General features: G+C 34.8%; 1 protein-coding gene across 8 annotated transcripts in view; it reads right to left on the minus strand.

Moving 5' to 3' along the window:
- The window catches only part of MYO9A (myosin IXA), a 244,476-nt gene that overhangs the window by 168,504 nt on the left and 52,866 nt on the right, over positions 1-23,106 (minus strand). For 6 of the 8 annotated variants that reach the window (XM_088839961.1, XM_055437146.2, XM_088839962.1 and 3 more), the window contains exons 2-6: positions 21,260-22,170; positions 10,542-10,636; positions 7,892-7,954; positions 3,667-3,766; positions 1,910-1,966 (exon numbers count right to left, since the gene is read on the minus strand). In XM_088839961.1, the coding sequence (XP_088696087.1) occupies positions 1,910-1,966; positions 3,667-3,766; positions 7,892-7,954; positions 10,542-10,636; positions 21,260-22,099 (1,155 nt within the window). In that variant the 5' untranslated portion in view covers positions 22,100-22,170. The remainder of the gene's footprint in view (positions 1-1,909; positions 1,967-3,666; positions 3,767-7,891; positions 7,955-10,541; positions 10,637-21,259; positions 22,171-23,106) is intronic. The other 2 variants (XM_088839960.1, XM_088839959.1) reach the window with 1 other exon arrangement.

Consider the following 23,106-nt stretch of genomic DNA (forward strand, 5'->3'; position numbering starts at 1 on the left):
CATGAAACACTAGTTGCTTGAGCTTGTTTTATTAATAGGTGATTTAATTCCTTTTAAGGAATTAATACAACGGGCAACAACAGGTCCCTTGTTAAAAGCAATTTTCTCACTTAAGTTCCCCTTGGGATCACTTATACAATTTCATACAAATGTATATTAAGTAATATAGAATAAAAGGCAGAATCCTCCTTAATCCTCTCTTCCCATAAAGCTAGTCACATAAGTTCTAGAAACTCAGAGTGAAACAAGTTTAGTTTGTCCCCAAATATGATATGAGGGGGTGCAGGGAGGAAAGAATTAAGCAAAAGATCCTCAGATAGACTACTTGCTTCCATTAAAATTACCTTGCAAGAAAAAGAAAAATTAAAGTTCCAATGATAATAGAGTTGAAAACATAATAAATAGGAGGATAGTGATGAAAGTAATATTAAGGGAGTAGGAGAGTATGGCTACAAATTTCTTCTAAAAGGAAAAGATGGATAATAATGCTTTCAATGGTGGCGGCAATAGCGGAAACATTTACTGTTTGCTTATTAAGCATTAAGCAATACATCAAGCTCTGTAGATACACTAATTTAATACTCACAAAAGTTAAAGACCATTATTTTCCCCTTAAAGAGGGGATGGAAACAAAAAGATAAGTCACCTGCTTGGGTTCTCAAAACTAACAAGTAGATGAGCCAGTTTTCAAATCAGGTCTACCTACTTCAGAACCTAAAAATTCTTAAGCATTACTTAGACTGTCTAAATAGCAGACCACCTGACAATCTCACTGTAAGCTCTGTACAGGCAATCAAGTCTTATATTCACTATATTAGTTTCCCAGTCTCCTACCTACTTCCCAATGAGATGCACACAGTCAACTGGCATACTAAGCAAAAGATGGAAGCGTCTCAAGAGAGAAAAAACAGCATAAAATTTTTCTAGTAAAAATTATCAGTATCTATAAATTTACTGTCTAAAATTATTTTCTAAAACATCAAATCTGAAATTGCAAATTACTTGATTATGAAACGGCACTGCAATTAAACTGAAGGAAACATTACTAAACCTACTCAAAATCTGATGGTCTTGCAATTAGTGGAGTTTGTAATCACATGCAGTGAGAATTAAAGTGATAGTTATTTAAAGCAGGATTAAGACATATTACATTTTCAGGAGGAGTAGTTAATACATTAGTTCATTATTTAATGAATATATAGATGAGTGTTTTCAGCCTTTCACATCTGACCTAGTTGCAAACTGAAGTAAAGGAAAAAGATTTTTTATGTTCTGTTTACAAAGTTGTTTTCATAAATTATAACAAATAATGCTAAATTTACCTACTCATTTTACATTACATCATATATGCCTTTAAATCATACTTAATTTTAAACATAAAATAATCTTATTTAAAGGAATTTGAATTCTTCATTTTTTAGAAAATTAAATAGAGGCTATAGCCTCTCTTACTATTAAAAAAACGCATGCATTCATTATGTGAAAAGACTGTTAACAGAAACATAAAACAGGAAGGATGCAACTTTTTAAAATAAACAATAACTACTACCCATAATAGGAGGATAACTAAACTACCACGTAAGAATTGAAAAAAATAAATAAATATGTCAAGGGAAAAAAACCCTATCGGTTATAAAGATCCATAACAATGCTTAAATTAGGAATGCAATCAATGCATTATTTTTCAAAATAAATACTGAATATAGTCTAAATATAGCCCCCCAAAATCCAAAAACGGTAGTTTTTAATCAATAAACCACACATACACAAAAAAGTCAATTCCAATAAAATAAACACTGATTTATCTTCTTTCCTAGATTCTTTTGTTTTTATTTCAGCTGACTTTCTTCCTAAGTCACAAAAACGGTCCTTTATCAGGAACACAGGATACTTAGGCACTTGTACTGACCGGCTCAGAGTCAAAGCAATAATCATCCCAGCTCTGTCTGAGGGGTTTCTTTGTTATCTGAAAGTAAGGCAGATTAGTTAGGTAGAAGTAATGATTATTACACTCTTCTAATGATCTCTTAGAGGCAGTGTTCAGGTAGTACCGCTATTATCCAAAGAAAAGTTATTTTGTATAGCAGCACAAAACACTAGATAAACATTCAGATTCTCAGAGTCATATATTATTATAACCAATCCATATTTGCTATTGTTCAGTTATTCTGAAATTTATAATAATTGTTAATTCCCACAGTCTCCAAATACTGACCCTAAGAATATGTATAGTATGGCCAGTAATTACCAAAAGATCTGGAAGAGAAGCAATAAACTCCAGATTTCTCTAGTATTAATTTTAGGGGCTTTCCCAGGTGGTGACAATGCTAAAGAATTTGCCTACTAATGCAAGAGATGTAAGATTCCTGATTTGGGAAGATCCCCTGAAGAAGGAAATGGCAACCCACTCCAGTATTGTTGCCTGGGAAATCCCATGGACAGAGGAGCCTGGTGGGCTACAGTCTGTGGGGTAGCAAAGATTTGGACATGCTACACACATGCACATCAGCTCATTTTATCAGCAGTTGCTAGTTTTTCAAAAGGAAAATATTTTATCATCCAAATATAAGGCAAATAGTTTAAACAGGGAAGGGGAAAAACTCGAAAGCTAAATCAATTATTTTTTTAATATACTTAATTCAGTACAGTAAAAATGCCTCATATTATACCAAGAAGTTATATTTTAAATAATTTTTAAATTCTCAATATAGTAACAGAATTATGTTAGCTTATATAAATATGTAGTTTCAAAATTATGAAAGATCAGTTATACAGCCTGCTCTATATCTTACGAAGTGTGAGATGTTACTTTCAAAGTCCTAAATACATACTACATTCTTTGAGCCACCATCCAAGTGTCAATTTAATATCCCTCAGAAGAACTTTAAAAATTACCATAAAGGAAGTTATTTCCATAGACATTACATCTTGCCTCAAACAATTTAAAATGAGGGGAGACTATCTTTAACCTAAATGATGTACTGTCAGATCAATTTCCTTATTACTGATTCTAGAATTTTTGTTAATATAAGAAATAAAATCGAACAAACCAATGCAATGAAAAGTTGTGAGAATTACTCATTATGGAAGTTTAGGGGAAAATTTTTTAAGTTTCAAGGTAAAACACAAATTCTCTAAGTCATTTCCTTTAATGAATTTTCACACTGAGTATTTAACAGGATAATCACTAAATTATAAAAACAATCATACTCTAAGTCAGTATCATAGTATCATGCAAAGAGGTATATATATTAGACTTCAAAACATGCAAATACAAGTTTCAGTAATCCTTTGTTAGGGCAAGCATTAATCATTAGTAACATTTAACATGCTCTGGTCTGTAAAAGGTAAATCACTTTACTTATTGAAAAGTGTAAACCATTTTTCTAAATTAGAGGTATCTATAAACAGTTTATTATTCTCTCAAAGAGTCTCACAAAAAGCAAAAGACACATAACTATCTTTTATGATTCACATAAGAAGAAAAATAATTTTTAAATTTGAGAAGTACATCACATAAATTTTTAGATAGTATACATGAAAATGCTAGTTAATATCCACTACCAACCAGGTTTCAAAAACAAAGTACTAGGAAAAAAAAACTTTTCTCAAGAGCTAAAATTTAATAATGCCTTACATTTCAAAATGATATTCATGAACTCTCACCTGATTGAGATAATGATATTCTTCTGGTTGTTTAAGATGGAATGCTAATCTCTCTTCTTCACTTGCTCCTGCCAGAAGGTAATAGAATACATGATAGTTCCTGTTGGAAACAAAGAAGTATGGTTTTAAAATGAACATGGTCTATGGTTATCATTTAACAAGAAAATGAAATTAATTTATAAACTGTTTCAGTGTTGCTTCATTTTTTTTTCAGTGATAAACTCTACTGAAATACTACAGAGGAATTCTCTGGCAGTTTAGTAGTTAAGACTCAGTGCTTTCACTGCCATGACATAGGTTCAGTCCCTCGGAGGTGAACTAAGATTACACAAGCCACAAGGGACAGTCAAATAATAAGTAGTATAAAATAAGATAATGTTTTGTATGCTGAATCAAAAGACAAAGGTGAAGGTGGCAATACACTAAAGACCTCTAAAAATTCCCTCCATAAGACCAATTAGAAAACTAACAAATTTGTCAGAATGAACTCTAGAAATTAACCAAAAATGTAAAGCAATCTAGAGAGTGTTTATACAAGAAAAAGAGCTGAATTTCAGTATAAACAGAACCTTGGTGGCTTCTTAACTTGCCCTATTCCATCTCCTGCTTACCAGATACATGTAGTTTTCAATACCAACAGCTTACAAATGAGGTGGACACCAGAAGTCTGGCAGCTTCCAGAAGAGGGCAGAACAGGGGTGAAGTTCATTTAGAACCTCATTCCCTGAAAAATAACATTATTTGAACTGTCTGGCAGTTCCACGGATGATGTCACTTTCATTACTATTGATATCTTTATTTGATGTGATTCAGAGTTATTACCCCAGTATGAAAATCTTTGGTCCAGAGACATTTGTAAGAAACAATTAGTGTCAATTTTTTTGAACATACCAGCTGCCTGAACTGATGAATAAATATTAGGGCAAACTGTAAGCTAACCAAACAACTTAAAGAGAAATGTTGGGAAATGAGACATCCACAGAGGCTTTAAAAAGCTCCAATATGTTCCTGGGAATCTAGAAGGCCATATGCAAGCATAAAGTTGTGCCCATGCACAGGGCTGCATGTCTACTTAGCAAAGACAAGAGGAAATACTAAGCTCTCACCTATCACTAACTCTGAAGATCTCCACAACCAGGAAGTAAAGACTAAGGCAGAATTATAAAATGCCTGCCTAGGAGTTAAAAGTCATGGTCCCTGAAACAAACACTAGAAGACTTACTGTTACCAACCATTTATGGAACTCTCTGTTCCATCACTCCCTGGTGGCTCAGATGGTAAAGAATTTGCCTGCAAAGCAGGAGACCCAGGTTCAATCCCTGGGTCAGAAAGGTCTCCTGGAGAAGGAAATGGCTAAGCACTCCAGTATTCTTGCCTGGAGAATTCCATGGACAGAAAAGCCTGGCAGGCTACAGTCCATGTGATCGCAAAGATTTGTACATGGCTGACCAACTACCACTGAGAAGCTAACCAAGGGATTCTCCGGTGGCTCAGTGGTAAAGAATCCTCCTGCCGATGCAGGAGACGCAAATTTGATTCCTGGATAGGGAAGATCCCCTGGAGAAGGAAATGGCCACCCACTCCAGTATTCTTGCCTGGAAAATCCCATGGACAGAGGAATCTGGCAGGTTACAGTCCATGGAGTCGAAGAAAAGGCAGACACAACTTAGTGACTAAAAAACAAGTTAACCCAAGCAGGTTAAACTCAAAGGCTAAACTAAAAAAAAAAAAAAAAAATTAGACTTCAAATTAGCTCAGAAAATTCACAAAACAAACAGCAGGAACAAAATTACAACCACAAATCCTAGGAGGGGGAGGAATTCGTATCTACAGCTGCCAAATGATTATTTTAAAAGTCCAATTATTATTTTAAATGTCCAATTTTCAACAAAAATTTGAGTCATACAAGGAAACCAGAAACTATAACAGATAAAAAGGAGAAAAAACAATCAATAATAACTGTTCCTGGGGCAGTCTGGACACTAACTTACTAGACAGGACTTCTAATTAGCTGTTTTAAATACATTCAAAAAACTAAAGAAAACCATGTTTAAAGAACTAAAGCATGAGAATGATGTCTCGTTAAACAGAAGCTATTGATGAATATACAGAAATTATAAAATATAATCAGTAATTCTAGGATTGAAAAATATAATAAAATGAAAACCTATCTAGAGGAGCTCAAAAGAAGATTTGTCAGCAGAAGAATCAGTGAACTTGCAAAAAGGTCAGTTAAAGCTAGCTCGTCTGAGGAAAAGAAAGAAAAATTATCAGTCTCAGGGATTTGTGGGACACCATTAAACAGACACCAACAAATGCACAATATGGAACACCAATATATGCACAATGGGAGTGCCAAAAGCAGAGGAAAAGAAGAGAAAGAATATTTGAAAAAAATAATGATCAAAGTCCCCCGAAATTTGATGACAAACATTAATCTCTACATCTAAGAAACTTAATGAACTCCAGGAGAGAAAAACTCAGAGATCCACATCTGGACAAATTAAAACTATTAAAAGACAAAGATAAAATTTTCAAAGCACCATGAGATAAATGCCTCATCAAGGGATCCTAATGTAAAATTACCAACTGATTTCTCATCAGGAGCCATGGAAAGGAAAACAGATTCAAAATATTAAAAGGAAAAAAAAAATCAAGAATTATATATCCAGCAAAACTATCCTCAAAAAAAGAAAAAAAGAAATTAGGATATTCCCAGATAAATCAAAACTAAATACTTCACAGCTAACAGATGGACCCCATAAAAAATGCTAAAAGGAGATTTTATGGGTGAAAGTAAAGAAGACAAGATTCAATTAAGCATGAAGAAATAAATAGCATCAGTAACGGTAACTACATCAGTTCAGTTCAGTTCAGTACAGTCGCTCAGTCGTGTCCGACTCTTTGCGACCCCATGAATCACAGCACACCAGGCCTCCCTGTCCATCACCAAGGTAAATATTATAAAAGATAGTATAAATGTCTGTGTTGTTTGTAAGGCTTTTTCCACTCCAACTAGACATTGGCCACAAGCAACAACTATATCCTATACTGATGAGTCTACTATTATAAACATTTGTACAACATTAACAACATAGAGAAAATAACATAGGATAATGCTTAATGAACCTTTATTATATAAAAGGACTACATTAAGCATTTCATAAACACTATTTCATTTAATCTTCTAAACAACTAAAGGACAGTTTTCCACCTACAAAATAGGAAAAAGTATATAAGAAGCAGAGAAGTTAGGTGAGATGCCAAAGGCATATCCAATACTTGAATGTAGGTTTGTTTAACTTCAAAGTCTGGCTCTTCATTTTGTCTCATTGTAACATGAAGCAAATGGCAACCCACTCCAGTGTTCTTGCCTGGAGAATCGCAGGGACAGGGGAGCCTGGTGGGCTGCCGTCTATGGGGTCGCACAGAGTCAGACACGAGTGAGGCAACTTAGCAGCAGCAGCAGCAACATGAAGCAAATCATTTACGTCTCTGATATTTGGCTTCCTCATCTAAAGGAAGTTACATATATATCATCTCTGAAATTCCATATACCTCAAAGATTATAATAAACTTAAGAGCTTTATTACACATTGGAGAAGGAAATGGCAACCCACTTCAGTGTTCTTGCCTGGAGAATCCCAGGACGGGGGAGCCTGGTGGGCTTGGGGGTCACACAGAGTCAGACACGACTGAAGTGACTAAGCAGCAGCAGCAGCAAGAGCTTTATTAAAAACTTTTCTCAAATTAGAGAAAGAACACTAAGACATGGCAAAAGATCCAAAGACAAAACAAAAGATATCACCTAAGACACCACTATTTGCCTGTTCTGATAGTCTTCCTAGAATTTAGAAAAAACAGCAATTCTATACAGTCATTAAAAATATCTCACAGCGGGAGGTGGGAGGGGAGTTCAAGATGGGGAACATATGTACACCCGGAGCAGACTCATGTCAATGTATGGCAAAACCAATACAATAATGTAAAGTAATTAGCCTCCAATTAAAATAAATAAATTAAAAGAGAAAAAAAAATATCTCACAGCATCTTCAAAAGTACAATATTCTTCCCATGACAGAAATAGCAATTATATGTAAAGCTATGCATGGTACAAACTGAATTAAAAGTCATAATACACAAAGATCTGAAAAGTCAATCTGCATGATACAAGTGTTACACTCAATTTAATTACAATCTCAATTACACAAATTAAAATATGTACCGTTCATTATGCTCTTGATAAACGAGTCTAGACTTCTCCAGAAGATACTTTTCAACATAGGCACTAGAATAAAAATAGAATTGGTTGATATAAATAATAAAAGCCTAATATAAGGCAGACAAATATTAGAAAAGGTGAAAAATAGTATTCTAAAGAATACTATTCAGAGTACATTTTCCACTATCATTGGTGGTACAGTGGTGAGCATAGCTGCCTTCCAGAGTATATTTACCATTATAATTGTTATGGACATTGTTAGTGCTATCCATGTTAAATTCATAAACTCCTATTTTTTTTTAACTTTCCATAAAGCAAAATAAAGTCAGGAGTTCAAAACATGACGCTCAAGACCCTACAATGACACCGACTTTACTTTCTTTCCAGGCTCAATAACACAGTACATTCTTTCTAATATTATACTTTGACTAGGCTACTAAATAAGGCTCAAAGATATACTTTCTTTACATACCCATGCTGTTGCCACATCCTGGAATAAATGTGTTTATAGCTTGCCAATTTCCTCAGTAAGCACTCATTAATTGGGCACTGTGTAAGCACGGTTCAGATACAGAAATAAGTCATATACTACCTGTTTTCAAGTGATATACTACCTGTTTTCAAGGGGCTTACAGACTAGTGGAGAAATCAGGCAAACTAGCAGCTATCATACTGAGTTGACAGGATTTATTATAGAGCAGTGACCAGAATATTATAAATGTAAAAAGAGAGACACATATGATTCAAGAAGGAAAAAGGATGTAAGGAAGAACTCTCATAGAGAGTGAGTACACAGGACTTACTAATATGGATATAAAAATCATAAATAAAAGTAGCACACAACACAATAACCAATGTACATATTTATGTATAAAAATATGTCTGTATGTGTACTTCTGTGGGTGTTTCTGTCTTTGTATTGATTAAATGAGAATCTTTTCTCAGGAATGCAAAATGAACCAATATTGGGAAAATAATGATAATATTAATAAATTCAAGAGTGAAGATCAGGCTAATTTCCATGGATGCCAAAAAGGCCTTTAATAAAATTCAATAGCCATTACTGACAAAAATACTCAAAGAAAACTAAAATCAATGCTTAATTTTTTAACATGATAAAATGTCCTAAAGCCAATATTCTACTTTGTGAAGAAAAGTAAAGGCATTCACACAAGTATCTAGAAAAATATTATCATAGTGTAGGAGGTATGTAATCAAACAAGATAGAAAATAATCAGAGATATAGGAACAGAAAAAAATTTTTAACTATTTTAGTAGATAATATAATAAACCTAGAAATCGTAAGAGAAACAACCAACAATGAAACTAATACAAACAATAATTCAGCAAGATAGTTAAGACATAAAATTAATATAAAAATCAATAGAAGTAATTGGGGCTTCCCTGGTAGCTCAGATGGTAAAGAATCTGCCTGCAGTGCAGGAGATCTGGGTTCAATTCCTGGGTCAGGAAGAGCCCCTGGAGAAGGGAATGGCTACCCACTCCAGTATTCCTGCCTGGAGAATTCGATGGACAGAGGAGCCTGCGAGGTTACAGTTGATGGGGTCACAAAGAGTGGGACACAACTGAGCAACTAACACATACAAGTAATGTGCAATTTTAGAAGATATAATGTAAGAGAAAAATCACACTTTTAATAAAAATAAAACATTAAAAATAACATATTTAGGAATAAACTCAATAAGAAATATAAAAAGCTACAAAACATATCTAAAAACCATAAAGATGTTAATTACTCCAAAAATTATTAATCCAATAAAACCAAGCCATGAAAGACATGGAAGATTCTTCAATAAATATTGCTAAAGAAGAAAGAATGCCATCTGTAAAGACTATATGCTATATAATTTCCAATTATGTGACATTCTGGAAAAGGCAAACCTATTAAGACAGTGAAAAGATCGGTGGCTGCCAAAGGTTAGTGGGTGGAAAGGGATGAACATGTGGGGCACAAAGGATTTTTAGGGCAGTGAAACTATACCTTTATACATTTATCAAAGCCCATTCAATGAACAACACAAATGGAACACACTAATGCAAGATATTATTAACAGAGGAAACTAGGGGATAGCATGAAGAGGCATAAGGGAACACTCCCTACTTTCTGTTCATTTTTGTCATTAATCTAGAACTGTTCTAAAAATAGTCTATTAATTTTTTAAAAGCTATAAATAATACTGCTGGCACAACCAGAGGACTCTGACTGCAGACTGTAATAGCAAAAATTGTAACTATGACAAAATTAAATACCCTGAGTATAAAATAGTATACAGGAAAATGTCATTGTGGCTGCTTTAGGAAATACAGTAATTATTTCAAGGGGTCAAGTTATGTACCCAACTTACTCAGACAATTTTTTAAAAATGAATATATGCATAACAAAGAAAGATAAAGCAAATGCATATAGTTGCTAACAATTTATAAATCTAAGTACAGGTGGATGGATGTTACACTATTCTTAGAACTTTCCTCAGGTTTGAACTTTTCCGAAAGAAAAAAATAATTGAGAAAAAAAATTTAATGTCAATACTAATGTCACTATTTTCATTAAAGAGCAAACAAAAAACCTATGATTTATAAAGGGGCAACGGCAAACATTTAAGCATCTCCAAAGCCTGATACTGCTACTTACCCAAGTACAGTGCCTGTTTCTTGGTAATTTACTTGAATAAACTTGCCAAAACGACTTGAATTGTTATTATGAGCTGTCTTTGCATTTCCAAAGGCCTGTCAAAATAAATAATTCTATTTTTTAAAATGGAACATCCTTAGATCATCTCAACAAGAAAAAAGTGCTAAAGAGATACTAGAAAAGCAATTCACTTATAGCTTCAGGCTCTTATACTTCAGGTAAAGTAATTAATATCTGCAATAAAGTCAAGTAGATTGCATTTTATGCTACTGAGTAAAATAAGTCTTAATTGTAAAAACTTATTGCTCATTACAAATCAGATTTCACTTTCACATTCCAAGGCCAGCAAACTTTCTTAATATGTTTATATATAAAATATATTCAATATATATATACATTTTAAATTCTTGCTAAACTGAAATAACAGGCTAGGAAAAGAATAATTACATCAAAACAATTATTATTTAGAATAGTATAGAAGAAATAAAGTTTCATCATGCAATATACTATACTATATTTTGCCTATTTAAAACAAAACTACAATACTATTTTAGAAAGAATAAAAAAAAATAAGGTTCCTAAGTTATAACCTAAAGTATATACCATGCAATGAAATATTACCTTGCAATAAAGATGAAACTACTGATACAGATGTCAACATTGATAAAGTTAAACGTTACGTTATGAAACCACACACAAGACTACATATTATAAAATTCTAGAAAAGGCAAAACAAGAGTAACAAGCAGCAGATTAGAAGCTGTCTGGGAATGGGGTAGGAGCGGGAAATGTCTAAAAGAGGGACACAAGGGGTAATGAAAATATTCTATAACTTGATTCTATGATGGTGGTTACCTGGCATATGCATTTATCAAAAAGCACTAAACCATACATTTTAAGTGGCTATATATTATTTCAAGTTATATATCAATAAAATTGAAATTTAAGAACCCACAGATGAACTCACATATTTGACAACTTAAATGAAATCTTCAATACATACTGCTGAATGAAAGAAGGCAGTCTTAAAACATTACATACTGTATGTTTTCATTAATATGACATTAAAAAAAAAAGGAAGGAAGAACAAACAAATTGTCTCCACAAGCTGGGAGTATGGAAGGGCAGAGGGTATGAAAATAAGGAAAAGCATCAGGGAGTTTTACAGGGATAGTGGAACTACTCTGCATCCACGCTGCATACAGATGACTACACAAATCAGTATGTTTTATAATTTATACAATTCTACTATATCGGTATTTTTTAATTTTAATCTCTACTTTTAAAAGTAAACATTAAAAAACAAAGGCAAATAAAAGACAATTTCAGATATACAAATGTGAAAATATTCATCACAAGTGAACCCACACTGAAGGAAACAAAGGAAATCCTTTGTGCAGAAGGAAAATGATACCATGTTCAATTACGGATCATTGTAAGGAATGAAAACAGCAGAAATAGTAACCACAGGAGTAAATACATAAAATACATTTTATTACTTAGGTCTCTCTAAAAGATTACTAAGGATGAGATCAGAGAAAATGGTAAAGGTCTCTTAAATCGCTCTCCTCTTCATAAAAGAAATAAGACTAACAAAAATTGTCAAAATCAATTTTTTGATGATTCTAGAAGTTAATGAAAGGCTTAGAGTAATCCCGCATAAGAAGAATATTTAATCAAGGAAAACAGCTGGATTTCAGGGAAAAAGCACTGATGGCATGTTAACTTACCTGATTACCAATTCCCTCTCCCTAGCTCCACGTTGAAAAGAAAACCAACTCCCTACAATTACAGTTTTTCCAAAAAGCAGTCTCACCTAGAAACCACTGGAAAGATCAGACTAAAGTCAAAGCCCTGTACCATAGATAATTGTCACAATTTGACCTATTTGGCATTTTCCTAGAAAACCTCATTCAAAGGGCTATCTTTATTTGACCTAACAAGAAGTCATCACTCACTGAGAGCAGCCTTTTTCCCATTAAAAGTAGACTCCTATATGATTCACCAATCCCACTGATCAGCATATATCAGGAGAAAAATCTAATTTGAAAAGATACATGCACCCCTATATTCACAGTCACACTATTTACAAGAGGCAAGACATGGAAACAACCTAAATGTCCATGGACAGATGAATGGATATAGATGTGGCATCTGTACGCAAATCAAGAAGAAACGGTTAGAATCCGACATGGAACAACGGACTGGTTCCAAATTGGGAAAGGAATATGTCAAAGCTGTATACTGTCACCCTGCTTATTTAACTTATATGAAGAGTATATCATGCGAAATGAAGGGCTGGATGAAGCACAAGCTGGAATCAAGATTGCTGGGAGAAATATCAATAACCACAGCTATGCAGAAAATAACACCCTTATGGTAAAAGGCGAAGAAGAACTAAAGAGCCTCTTAATGAAAGTGAAAGAGGAGAGTGAAAAAGCTGGCTTAAACTCAACATTCCGAAAACAAAGATCATGGCATCTTGTCCTATCACTTCACGGCAAATAGATGGGGAAACAATGGAAACAGTGACAGACTTCATTTTCTTGGGCTCCAAAATCACTGCAGATCGTGACTGCAACCATGAAATTAAAAGATGTTTGACCCTTGGAAGAAAAGCCATGACAAACCTAGACAATGTATTAAAAAGCAGAGACATTACTTAGATGACAAAGGTCCATCTAGTCAAGGCTATGGTTTTTTCAGTAGTCATGTATGGTTGTGAGAGTTGGACCAAAAAGAAAGTTGAGTGCCAAAGAATTGATGCTTTTGAACTGTGGTACTGGAGAAGACTCTTTAGAGTCCCTCGGACTGCAAAGAGATCAAACCAGTCAATCGTAAAGGAAATCAGTCCTGGATATTCACTGGAAGGACTGATGCTGAAGCTGAAACTCCAATACTTTGGCCACCTGAAGAAAAGAACTGACTCACTGGAAAAGACCCTCATGCTGGGTAAGAGTGAAGGCAGGAGGAGAAGGGGATGACAGAGGATGAGATGGTTAGATGGCATCACCAACTCGATGGACATGAGTTTGAGCAAGGTCCAGGAGTTGGTGATAGACAGGGAAGCCTTGTGTGCTGCAGTCCATGGGGTTGCAAAGAGTCGGACACGACTGAGCGACTGAACTGAATTGATGCATACACAATGGAACAATACTCAGCCATAAAAAAGAAAAAAATAATGCCTTCTGCAACAACACAGATGGACCTAGAGGTATTATACTAAGTGAAATCAGAAAGAGAAAGAAAATTCCATAGGATACCACTCATATGTAGAATCTAAAATACGACACAAATAAACTTATTTATGAAACAGAAACAGGCTCACAGACATAGACATAGACATCCCCTTTGGTTTCCAAAGGGGAAAGGGGTTGGAGAAGGATTAATTTGGAATTTGAGCTTAGCAGATACACACTATTATGTGTAAAACAGATAAACAACAAGGTCCTACTGTACAGCAAAGGGAATTAACTATATTCAGTATCTTGTAATAACCTATAATAGAAAAGAATATGAAAAAGAGTATGTGTACGTATATGTGTGTGTGTGTATATATGTAACTGAATCACTTTGTGGTACACCAGAAACTAAAAGAAAATTGCAAATCAACTATACTTCAATGAAAGAGAAGAAAAGAGAAATGATGAGAGCAGTATCTTCTTTCTGATCAAAGCATTACTATTAAGTATGTTTTGAACCTCATGTTTTTATAAATAGGTGTCCTTAATCAGACTGAGAAAGTTCCTTCTTATTCTGTTTGCTGAGATTGTGTCTTTTGTTTGTTTGTTTCCTTGTTTTAATCATGAAAGGGTGTTGTTTTGTCAAACACTTTTACTGCTATCTATTCAGATAATGGTGTAGCTTTTGTCCTTTAGTCTATTAATGTTTAACACTGCATTTATTATTTTTTCAAATTTTTATTTTTTTATTGGGGGCTAATTATTTTACAGTATTATATTGGTTGGTTTTGCCATACATTGACATGAATCCGTCCCGGGTGTACATGAGTTCCCCTTCCTGAACCCCCCTCCCACCTCCCTCCTCCCCTTATCCTCCCTCTGGGTCACCCCCGTGCACCAGCCCCGAGCATCCTGTATCATGCGTCGAACCTGGACTGGTGATTCGTTTCACATATGATAATATACATGTTTCAACTCCATTCTCCCAAATCATCCCACCCTCACCCTCTCCCACAGAGTCCCAAAGACTGTTCTATACACCTGTGTCTCTTTTGCTGTCTCGTATATAGGGTTATCATTTCCATCTTTCTAAATTCCATATATATGCGTTAGTATACTGTATTGGTGTTTTTCTTTCTGGCTTACTTCACTCTGTATAATAGGTTCCAGTTTCATCCACCTTATTAGAATGGATTCAAATGCATTCTTTTTAATGGCTGAGTAATACTCCATTGTGTATATGTACCAAAGCTTTCTTATCCATTCATCTGCAGATGGACATCTAGGTTGCTTCCATGTCCTCGCTATTATTATAAACAGTGCTGCAATGAACATTGGAGTACATGTGTCTCTTTCAATTCTGGTTTCCTCGGTGTGTATGCCCAGGAGTGCGACTGCTGGATCATATGGCAGTTCTATTTCCAGTTTTTTGAGGAATCTCCACACTGTTCTCCATAGTGGCTGTACTAGTTTGCATTCCCACCAACAGTGTAAGAGGGTTCCCTTCTCTCCACACCCTCTCCAGCATTTATTGCATGTAGACTTTTGGATAGCAGTCTTTCTGACTGGTGTGAAATGGTATCTCATTGTGGTTTTGATTTGCATTTCTCTGATTATGAGGGATGTTGAGCATTTTTTCATGTGTTTGTTAGCCATCTGTATGCCTTCTTTGGATAAATGTCTGTTTAGTTCTTTGACCCATTTTTTGATTGGGTCGCTTATTTTTCTGGAGTTGAGTTGAAGGAGCTGCTTGTATATTTTGGAGATTAATTCTTTGTCAGTTGTTTCATTTGCTATTATTTTCTCCCATTCTGAAGGTTGTCTTTTCACCTTGCTTATAGTTTCCTTTGTTGTGCAGAAGCTTTTAATTTTAATTAGAAATTTGTTTATTTTTGTTTATTTTTGCTTTTATTTCCAATATTCTGGGAGGTGGATCATGGAGGATCCTGCTGTGATTTATGTCGGAGAGTGTTTTGCCTATGTTTTCCTCTAGGAGTTTTATAGTTTCTGGTCTTATATTTAGATCTTTAATCCATTTTGATTTTATTTTTGTGTATGGTGTTAGGAAGTGTTCTAGTTTCATTCTTTTACAAGTGGTTGACCAGTTTTCCCAGCACCACTTGTTAAAGAGACTGTCTTTTCTTCATTTTATATTCTTGCCTCCTTTGTCAAAGATATGGTGTCCATAAGTGCGTGGATTTATCTCTGGGCTTTCTATTTTGTTCCCTTGATCTATATTTCTGTCTTTATGCCAGTACCATACTGTCTTGATGACTGTGGCTTAGTAGCAGAGCCTGAAGTCCGGCAGGTTGATTCCCCCAGTTCCATTCTTCTTCCTCAAGATTGCTTTGGTTATTCGAGGTTTTTTGTATTTCCATACAAATTGTGAGATTATTTGTTCTAGCTCTGTGAAAAATATCATTGGTAGCTTGATAGCGATTGCATTGAATGTATACATTCTTTGGGTAGTATACTCATTTTCACAATATTTATTCTTCCAATCCATGAACACGGTATATTTCTCCATCTATTAGTGTCCTCTTTGATTACTTTCACCAGTGTTTTATAGTTTTCTATGTACAGGTCTTTTGTTTCTTTAGGTAGACATATTCGTAAGTATTTTATTCTTTTCGTTGCAACAGTGAATGGAATCGTTTCCTTAATTTCTCTTTCTATTTTCTCATTATTAGTGTATAGGAATGCAAGGGATTTCTGTGTGTTGATTTTATATCCTGCAACTTTACTGTATTCATTGATTGGCTCTAGTAGTTTTCTGGTAGAGTCTTTAGGGTTTTCTATGTAGAGGATCATGTCATCTGCGAACAGTGTGAGTTTTACTTCTTCTTTTCCTATTTGAATTCCTTTTATGCCTTTTTCTTCTCTGATTGCTGTGGCCAGACATACTTAAAATGATGAAAGAAAATAATCCACAGCCCAGATTACTGTACAGCAAGGATCTCATTCAAATATGAAGGAGAAATCAAAAGCTTTACAGACAGGCAAAAGCTGAGAGAATTCAGCATCACCAAACCAGCTCTCCAACAAATGCTAAAGGACCTTCTCTAGACAGGAAACACAGAAAGGGTGTATAAACTCAAACCCAAAACAATAAAGAAAAGGGCAACGGGATCATATTTATCAATAATTACCTTAAACGTAAATGGGTTGAATGCCCCAACCAAAAGACAAAGGCTGGCTGAATGGATACAAAAACAAGACCCCCATATGTGTTGTCTACAAGAGACACACCTTAAAACGAGGGACACATACAGACTGAAAGTGAAGGGCTGGAAAAAGATATTCCACGCAAATGGAGACCAAAAGAAAGCAGGAGTAGCAATACTCTTATCAGATAAAATAGACTTTAAAACAAAGGCTGTGAAAAGAGACAAAGAAGGAAACTACACAATGATCAAAAGATCAACCCAAGAAGAAGATATAACAATTATAAATATTTATGCACCCAACATAGGAGCACCACAATATGTAAGAAAATTACTAACAAGTATGAAAGGGGAAATTAACAACAATGCAATAATAGTGGGAGATTTTAATACCCCACTTACATCTATGGATAGATCAACTAAACAGAAAATTAACAAGGAAACACAAACTTTAAATGATACAATAGACCAGTTAGACCTAATAGATCTCTATAGGACATTTCACCCCAAAACAATGAATTTCATCTTTTTCTCAAGCGCACGTGGAACATTTTCCAGAATAGATCACATCCTGGGCCATAAATCTAACCTTGGTAAATTCAAAAAAATCGAAATCATTCCAAGCATCTCTTCTGACCACAGTGCAGTAAGATTAGATCTCAATTACGGGAGAAAAACTATTAAAAATGCCAACATATGGAGGCTGAACAACACGTTGCTGAATAACAAACAAATCATAGAAGAAATCAAAAGAGAAATCAAAATATGCATAGAAATGAATGAAAATGAAAACACGACAACCCAAAACCTCTGGGACACTGTAAAAGCAGTGCTAAGGGGAAGGTTCATAGCAATACAGGCACACCTCAAGAGACAAGAAAAAAGTCAATTAAATAACCTAACTCTACACCTAAAGAAACTAGAAAAGGAAGAAATGAAGAACCCCAGGTTAGTAGAAGGAAAGAAATCTTAAAAATTAGGGCAGAGATAAATGCAAAAGAAACAAAAGAGACCATAGCAAAAATCAACAAAGCCAAAAGCTGGTTCTTTGAGAGGGTAAATAAAATTGACAAACCACTAGCCAGACTCATCAAGAAACAAAGGGAGAAGAACCAAATCGATAAAATTAGAAATGAAAATGGAGAGATCACAACTGACAACACAGAAATACAAAGGATCATTAGAGAATACTATCAGCAATTATATGGCAATAAAATGGACAACTTGGAAGAAATGGACAAATTCTTAGAAAAGTACAACCTTCCAAAACTGAACCAGGACGAAATAGAAAATCTTAATAGCCCCATGACAAGCATGGAAATAGAAGCTGTAATCAGAAATCTTCCAGCAAACAAAAGCCCAGGTCCAGATGGCTTCACAGCTGAATTCTACCAAAAATTTAGAGAAGAGCTAACACCTATTCTACTCAAACTCTTCCAGAAAACTGCTGAGGAAGGGAAACTTCCAAACTCATTCTATGAGGCCACCATCACCCTAATCCCAAAACCTGGTAAAGATGCCACAAAAAAAGAAAACTACAGGCCAATATCACTGATGAACACAGATGCAAAAATCCTTAACAAAATTCTAGCAATCAGAATCTAACAACACATTAAGAAGATCATACATCATGACCAAGTGGGCTTTATCCCAGGAATGCAAGGATTCTTCAATATCCGAAACTCAATCAATGTAATACACCACATTAACAAACTGAAAAATAAAAATCATATGGTTATCTCAATAGATGCAGAGAAAGCCTTTGACAAAATGCATTTATTTTTATATTGTTTAACCAATCTTTCATTCCTTAATATAAATCCTTCTTTACCATAATACTTCTTTTATATTTTGCTCAATTGTTTGCTAGTATTTCCTTAAGAATTTCTGTTTCAAGGGATATTGGTCTGTAGTTTCCTTATGCTGTGGTGTCTTTATCTAACTTTAGTATCAGTGAAATATGTTGGACCTTGTAAAATTAGAAACTTTTCCTCCCTCCTGTGCTATTTCTTGGAAGAATTTTGAAGGAATTGTGTTAATTCTTCTTTAAATGTTTGGTAGAATACATCAGTGAATCCATCTGGTCCTGGGCATGATTTTTTTCTTAAGCTTTTCACTGCTAAGAAACAGACTCACAGACATAGAAAACAAACTTATGGTTACCCAAAGGAAAAAGGGGGTGAAAGAGGGACAAATTAGGACTTTGGGGTTAGCAGAAACACAGTACTACATATAAAACAGATAAACAACAAGGTCCTACTGTATAACCACATTATATGATTATAATATGAATATAATATGATTATATGATTTATAATTATATATAAAGAATCATATTCAATATCCTGTAATAAACCATAATGAAAAAGAATGTGGAAAAGAGTGTGTGTGCATGTGTGCGCATGCATGCTCAGTCGTTCAGTTGTGTCTGACTCTGTGCGACCTCATTGAACCCACCAGGCTCCTCTGTCCATGTGATTCTCCAGGCAAGAATACTGTAGTGGGTTGTCGTGCCTCCTCTAGGGGATCTTCCCAACCCAGGGATTGAACCCAGATCTCCTGCATCACAAGTGAATTCTTTACCATCCGAGCCACCAGGGATATATATAACTGAATCACTTTCCAGTACACCAGAAACTAACACACACTGTAAATCAACTTACTTCATTATGAAAATTTTTAAATTTAAATTCTAAAAAAGAGAGGGTTAAATCTGGGAGAAGACTTGTGTATATTTTCAGAACACATGTCTGATAACAGATTTGCACCCAGTATACACAAAGAACTCTCAAAACACAACAATAACAAGTTGGGCAATAGATTTTTGACAGAGAGTTGACCAAAGAAGATATATAAGTGGCAAATAAACACATGAAAAAGTGTTCACAACATGAATGTATTATAGAATACACATTAAAATCATGAGATACCACTGTATACCTATTTGAAGGCTAAAATTAGAAAGGATGACTATATCAAAGGTTAGCAAGGATATGGAATAACACGAACTGTACACACTGCTTGGTGGGAATGTAAAATAGTATGTACTATTTATACGTAAGTTTGGCAGTTTCTTTAAAAGTTAAACATATACCTATGATAGGACTCAGGCTAGCCAGGTGGCTCAGTGGTAAAGAATTCACCTCCCAATGCAAGAGATGCCGGTTCGATCCCTGGGTCAGGACCATTCCCTGGAGAAGGAAATAGCAACCTGTTCCAGTATTCTTGCCTGGGAAATTCGTGGACTGAAGAGCCCGGTGGGCTGCACAGTCCATGGGGTGGCAAAACAGTCAGACATGACTTTGTGACTAATACAAAAACGTACATGATATGATCCAGTCATTCCACTCCTAGCTATTTACCCAAGGAAAAAAACAGATTATGTCCACACAAAAACATAATATTTTATATATAATAACCAAAAACTAGAAACAACTTATATGTTCATCAAAAGATGAATGAATAAACAAAGTGTGGTAAATCCATACAATGGAATATGGAATACTGTCTTAGCAAAAGGGATTATTCACACACACACAAAATAACTGTACCATGTGAGAGAAGTCAAACATAAAATAGCACATACTACATGATTCCATTTATATAGAATTGTAAAATGTACAAACTAACCTATAATGACAGAAAGCATGTAAGAGGTTTCTTGTAGATGAGAGGAGGAGAAGTGAGAAAGAGGCATGGCAAAAGGATATGAGAAAATTTTAGGGATAATGGATATGTTTATTATCTTGACTCTGGTGGTGGTTTAATGGGTATACAAATATGTCAAATTTATCAAATTGCACACTCTAAACCTGAGGAATTACACCTCACAAAAACACAAAAACTCTTTCAAAACAAGTAATATTAACTCTCCTTTAAGCTCTAAAACAAAAACAGTGTATTCTGTTTCCTCTCTACCCTTGATGGTATTACTTATAAAACATAACTAAAAAATGTCCCCATATTCTCTATATTTTCAAAGATGAACCCTTAGAATTTCAATCCTAGGCACAGATTCTAAAGCTGCAAAGACAAAAAAATACATTGAATATTTTCCCCAACTACCCATTACCATAGTCAGTTACAGACAGGAGTCCTGCCCCTGCTATCTCCCTTTACAGGGGAATGTATTTGACTCCAATCATCTCTTTCCTTTGCATCACTATGGCCCAAAGTTACTCTTTGAAAAAAATACTGCCACTGTTAACATCTTTCAATCTTCTATACTGTCCTATCTTCCAGTTTTCCTTGGTAACTAAAAAATGATGTCTATACTTCTATTTAGTTTTATTTCATTTTCTCACATCTAACAAATTTTAATTTTTTTTAAAGATATGTTTAAGAATAAGAAAAATCATTTCTATACACTTACCTCAAGTACTGGTCCAGCGCCAAGAATAATTTGTTCCACTCCACTGGCAAATCCTTTCTGACTGAGGGCAGTGAGGTGATGAATAAGAAAGTTTGTGCTTTGAGTCTTTCCAGAACCGCTCTCTCCTGAAATAACGATGCACTGATTCTTTTTGCGCTGAAGCATGGCATGATAAGCTACATCAGCCACAGCGTAAATGTGAGGCTCAAGTTTTCCAAGTTGATGGTTATCATACATTTTGACATATTTGGGGTTATAAATAGGAAGAAACTTGAATGGGTTAATAGCTATTAGAATACTGCCAACATAGGTATAAATTTTTTCATGCTTAAAGCGATTTCGTAGGTTTTCTAAGAGAGTTTTCTCATTCAAATCAGGTAAGCTACATAAATCGTCAAAGTCCTTCTGTTGAGGCTGTGGAAGAAAACCCCGTTCCATCATCCTGCGACGTTCTTCTGTTACCCGTAGCCATGACTGAAGACTACCATAATGAATTGATCCATCGAGGTTTTTTTCTCTCAGAAGAAAACGGTAGTCCTCTCCACTCAGGCGATTTTCCAGAGCCATGCGGGGCCATAACATCATTCGCTGAACTGGACAGTCTGTTGGATTGAGTATCCATTCTTCTCCACCAAATTCTTTTACCTCTGCTAGAACATAACATTTTGTTTTGTCAAGATGAAGCTTGTTTATAAGTGAGTCAATCACCTCAGCAGCCGTGGAGTTTTTTCTGGCAGGAATCGGACAGTAGATTGTCCCTTCTGAAATTGTCCCAGGATATATACGTAATGTATGTTCATTATCCTCAAAGCGTCGTCTTCCTCCATCATTTATATTCATATTGGATCCTGTCCCATCAGCATGGATGGTATGTGTTCAGGACTGCGCAAATCATTTTCATGGCAAAAGAACTGCAACATAAAAGATGTGAAACATTAAGAAGTCTTACTACACAAAAAAGAGGCTTAACAATTATGTTGATTATCTCTTTTAGAACAAAAAAAATCCCAACTCTTCTCTTAGAATAGGAACAGTTATTGAAAACAGTCTAACTGAGACCATAATATTTCATATATTGTCCAAAACTGGCCGCTTTCTAAAGCAGCCAAAATTTTTTCAACGTTTTGTTATATTAGTAATTCAAAACCCAAAAAGTAAAAATAATAATTTGTCGTCTACTATCTCAAATCTTTCTGAGGTAGGTATCTGGGATCAGAATAAACTTCTTTATGTATGAAAGAGAGCCTCACTGAAGACTGAATTAAGATGGACAAAACAATCACATAAATCTAATCACCATATATCCAAAAGCTCTTATGGATAAAGCAAAACCAAGAAAGAGTGTCACCAACAAAGCAAAAATTTGTGAAAGTAAAAACAGTAAAAAGATGAGATCAGATAAACAGAAATTAAACTAGATGGAGTAATAACCAAGGAAAAAATGAGAGAATCCTTCAACTATACTAGATACTAACAAAACGCTCTCCTTAGTAGCTGTATCAACTGACTATTGCAGTCCCCTAGGAAGAGCTTGTGTTTCTCTGCCGCCTTACCAAAAGTCAGTACTGTCAGACTGGAGTTTCTGCCAATATAAGAAATGTAAAAGCATGTTTCAGTACTTCAAATTGTGTTTCCCTGATGACCACTGAGAAGGGGTAGTAACACATCCTATCATTTGCCATTGGGGCTATGATTGTTTATTCAATTTCTCCTTTTGGTTTGTCTTCTCATTATTAATTTGAATGTGTTTTTTATAACTCCCATATATTCAATTTTCAGTTGAATGAGTGACAAATATCTGCTACCATTCAGTAGTTTATCCTTATTTTGTTCATGTTGCCTTTTGT

The sequence above is a fragment of the Moschus berezovskii genome, chromosome 9 (genome assembly GCF_049115385.1).
Source record: "Moschus berezovskii isolate FMDL1 chromosome 9, NW_MosBer_1.0, whole genome shotgun sequence".
In the NCBI taxonomy this organism is placed as follows: domain Eukaryota; kingdom Metazoa; phylum Chordata; class Mammalia; order Artiodactyla; family Moschidae; genus Moschus; species Moschus berezovskii.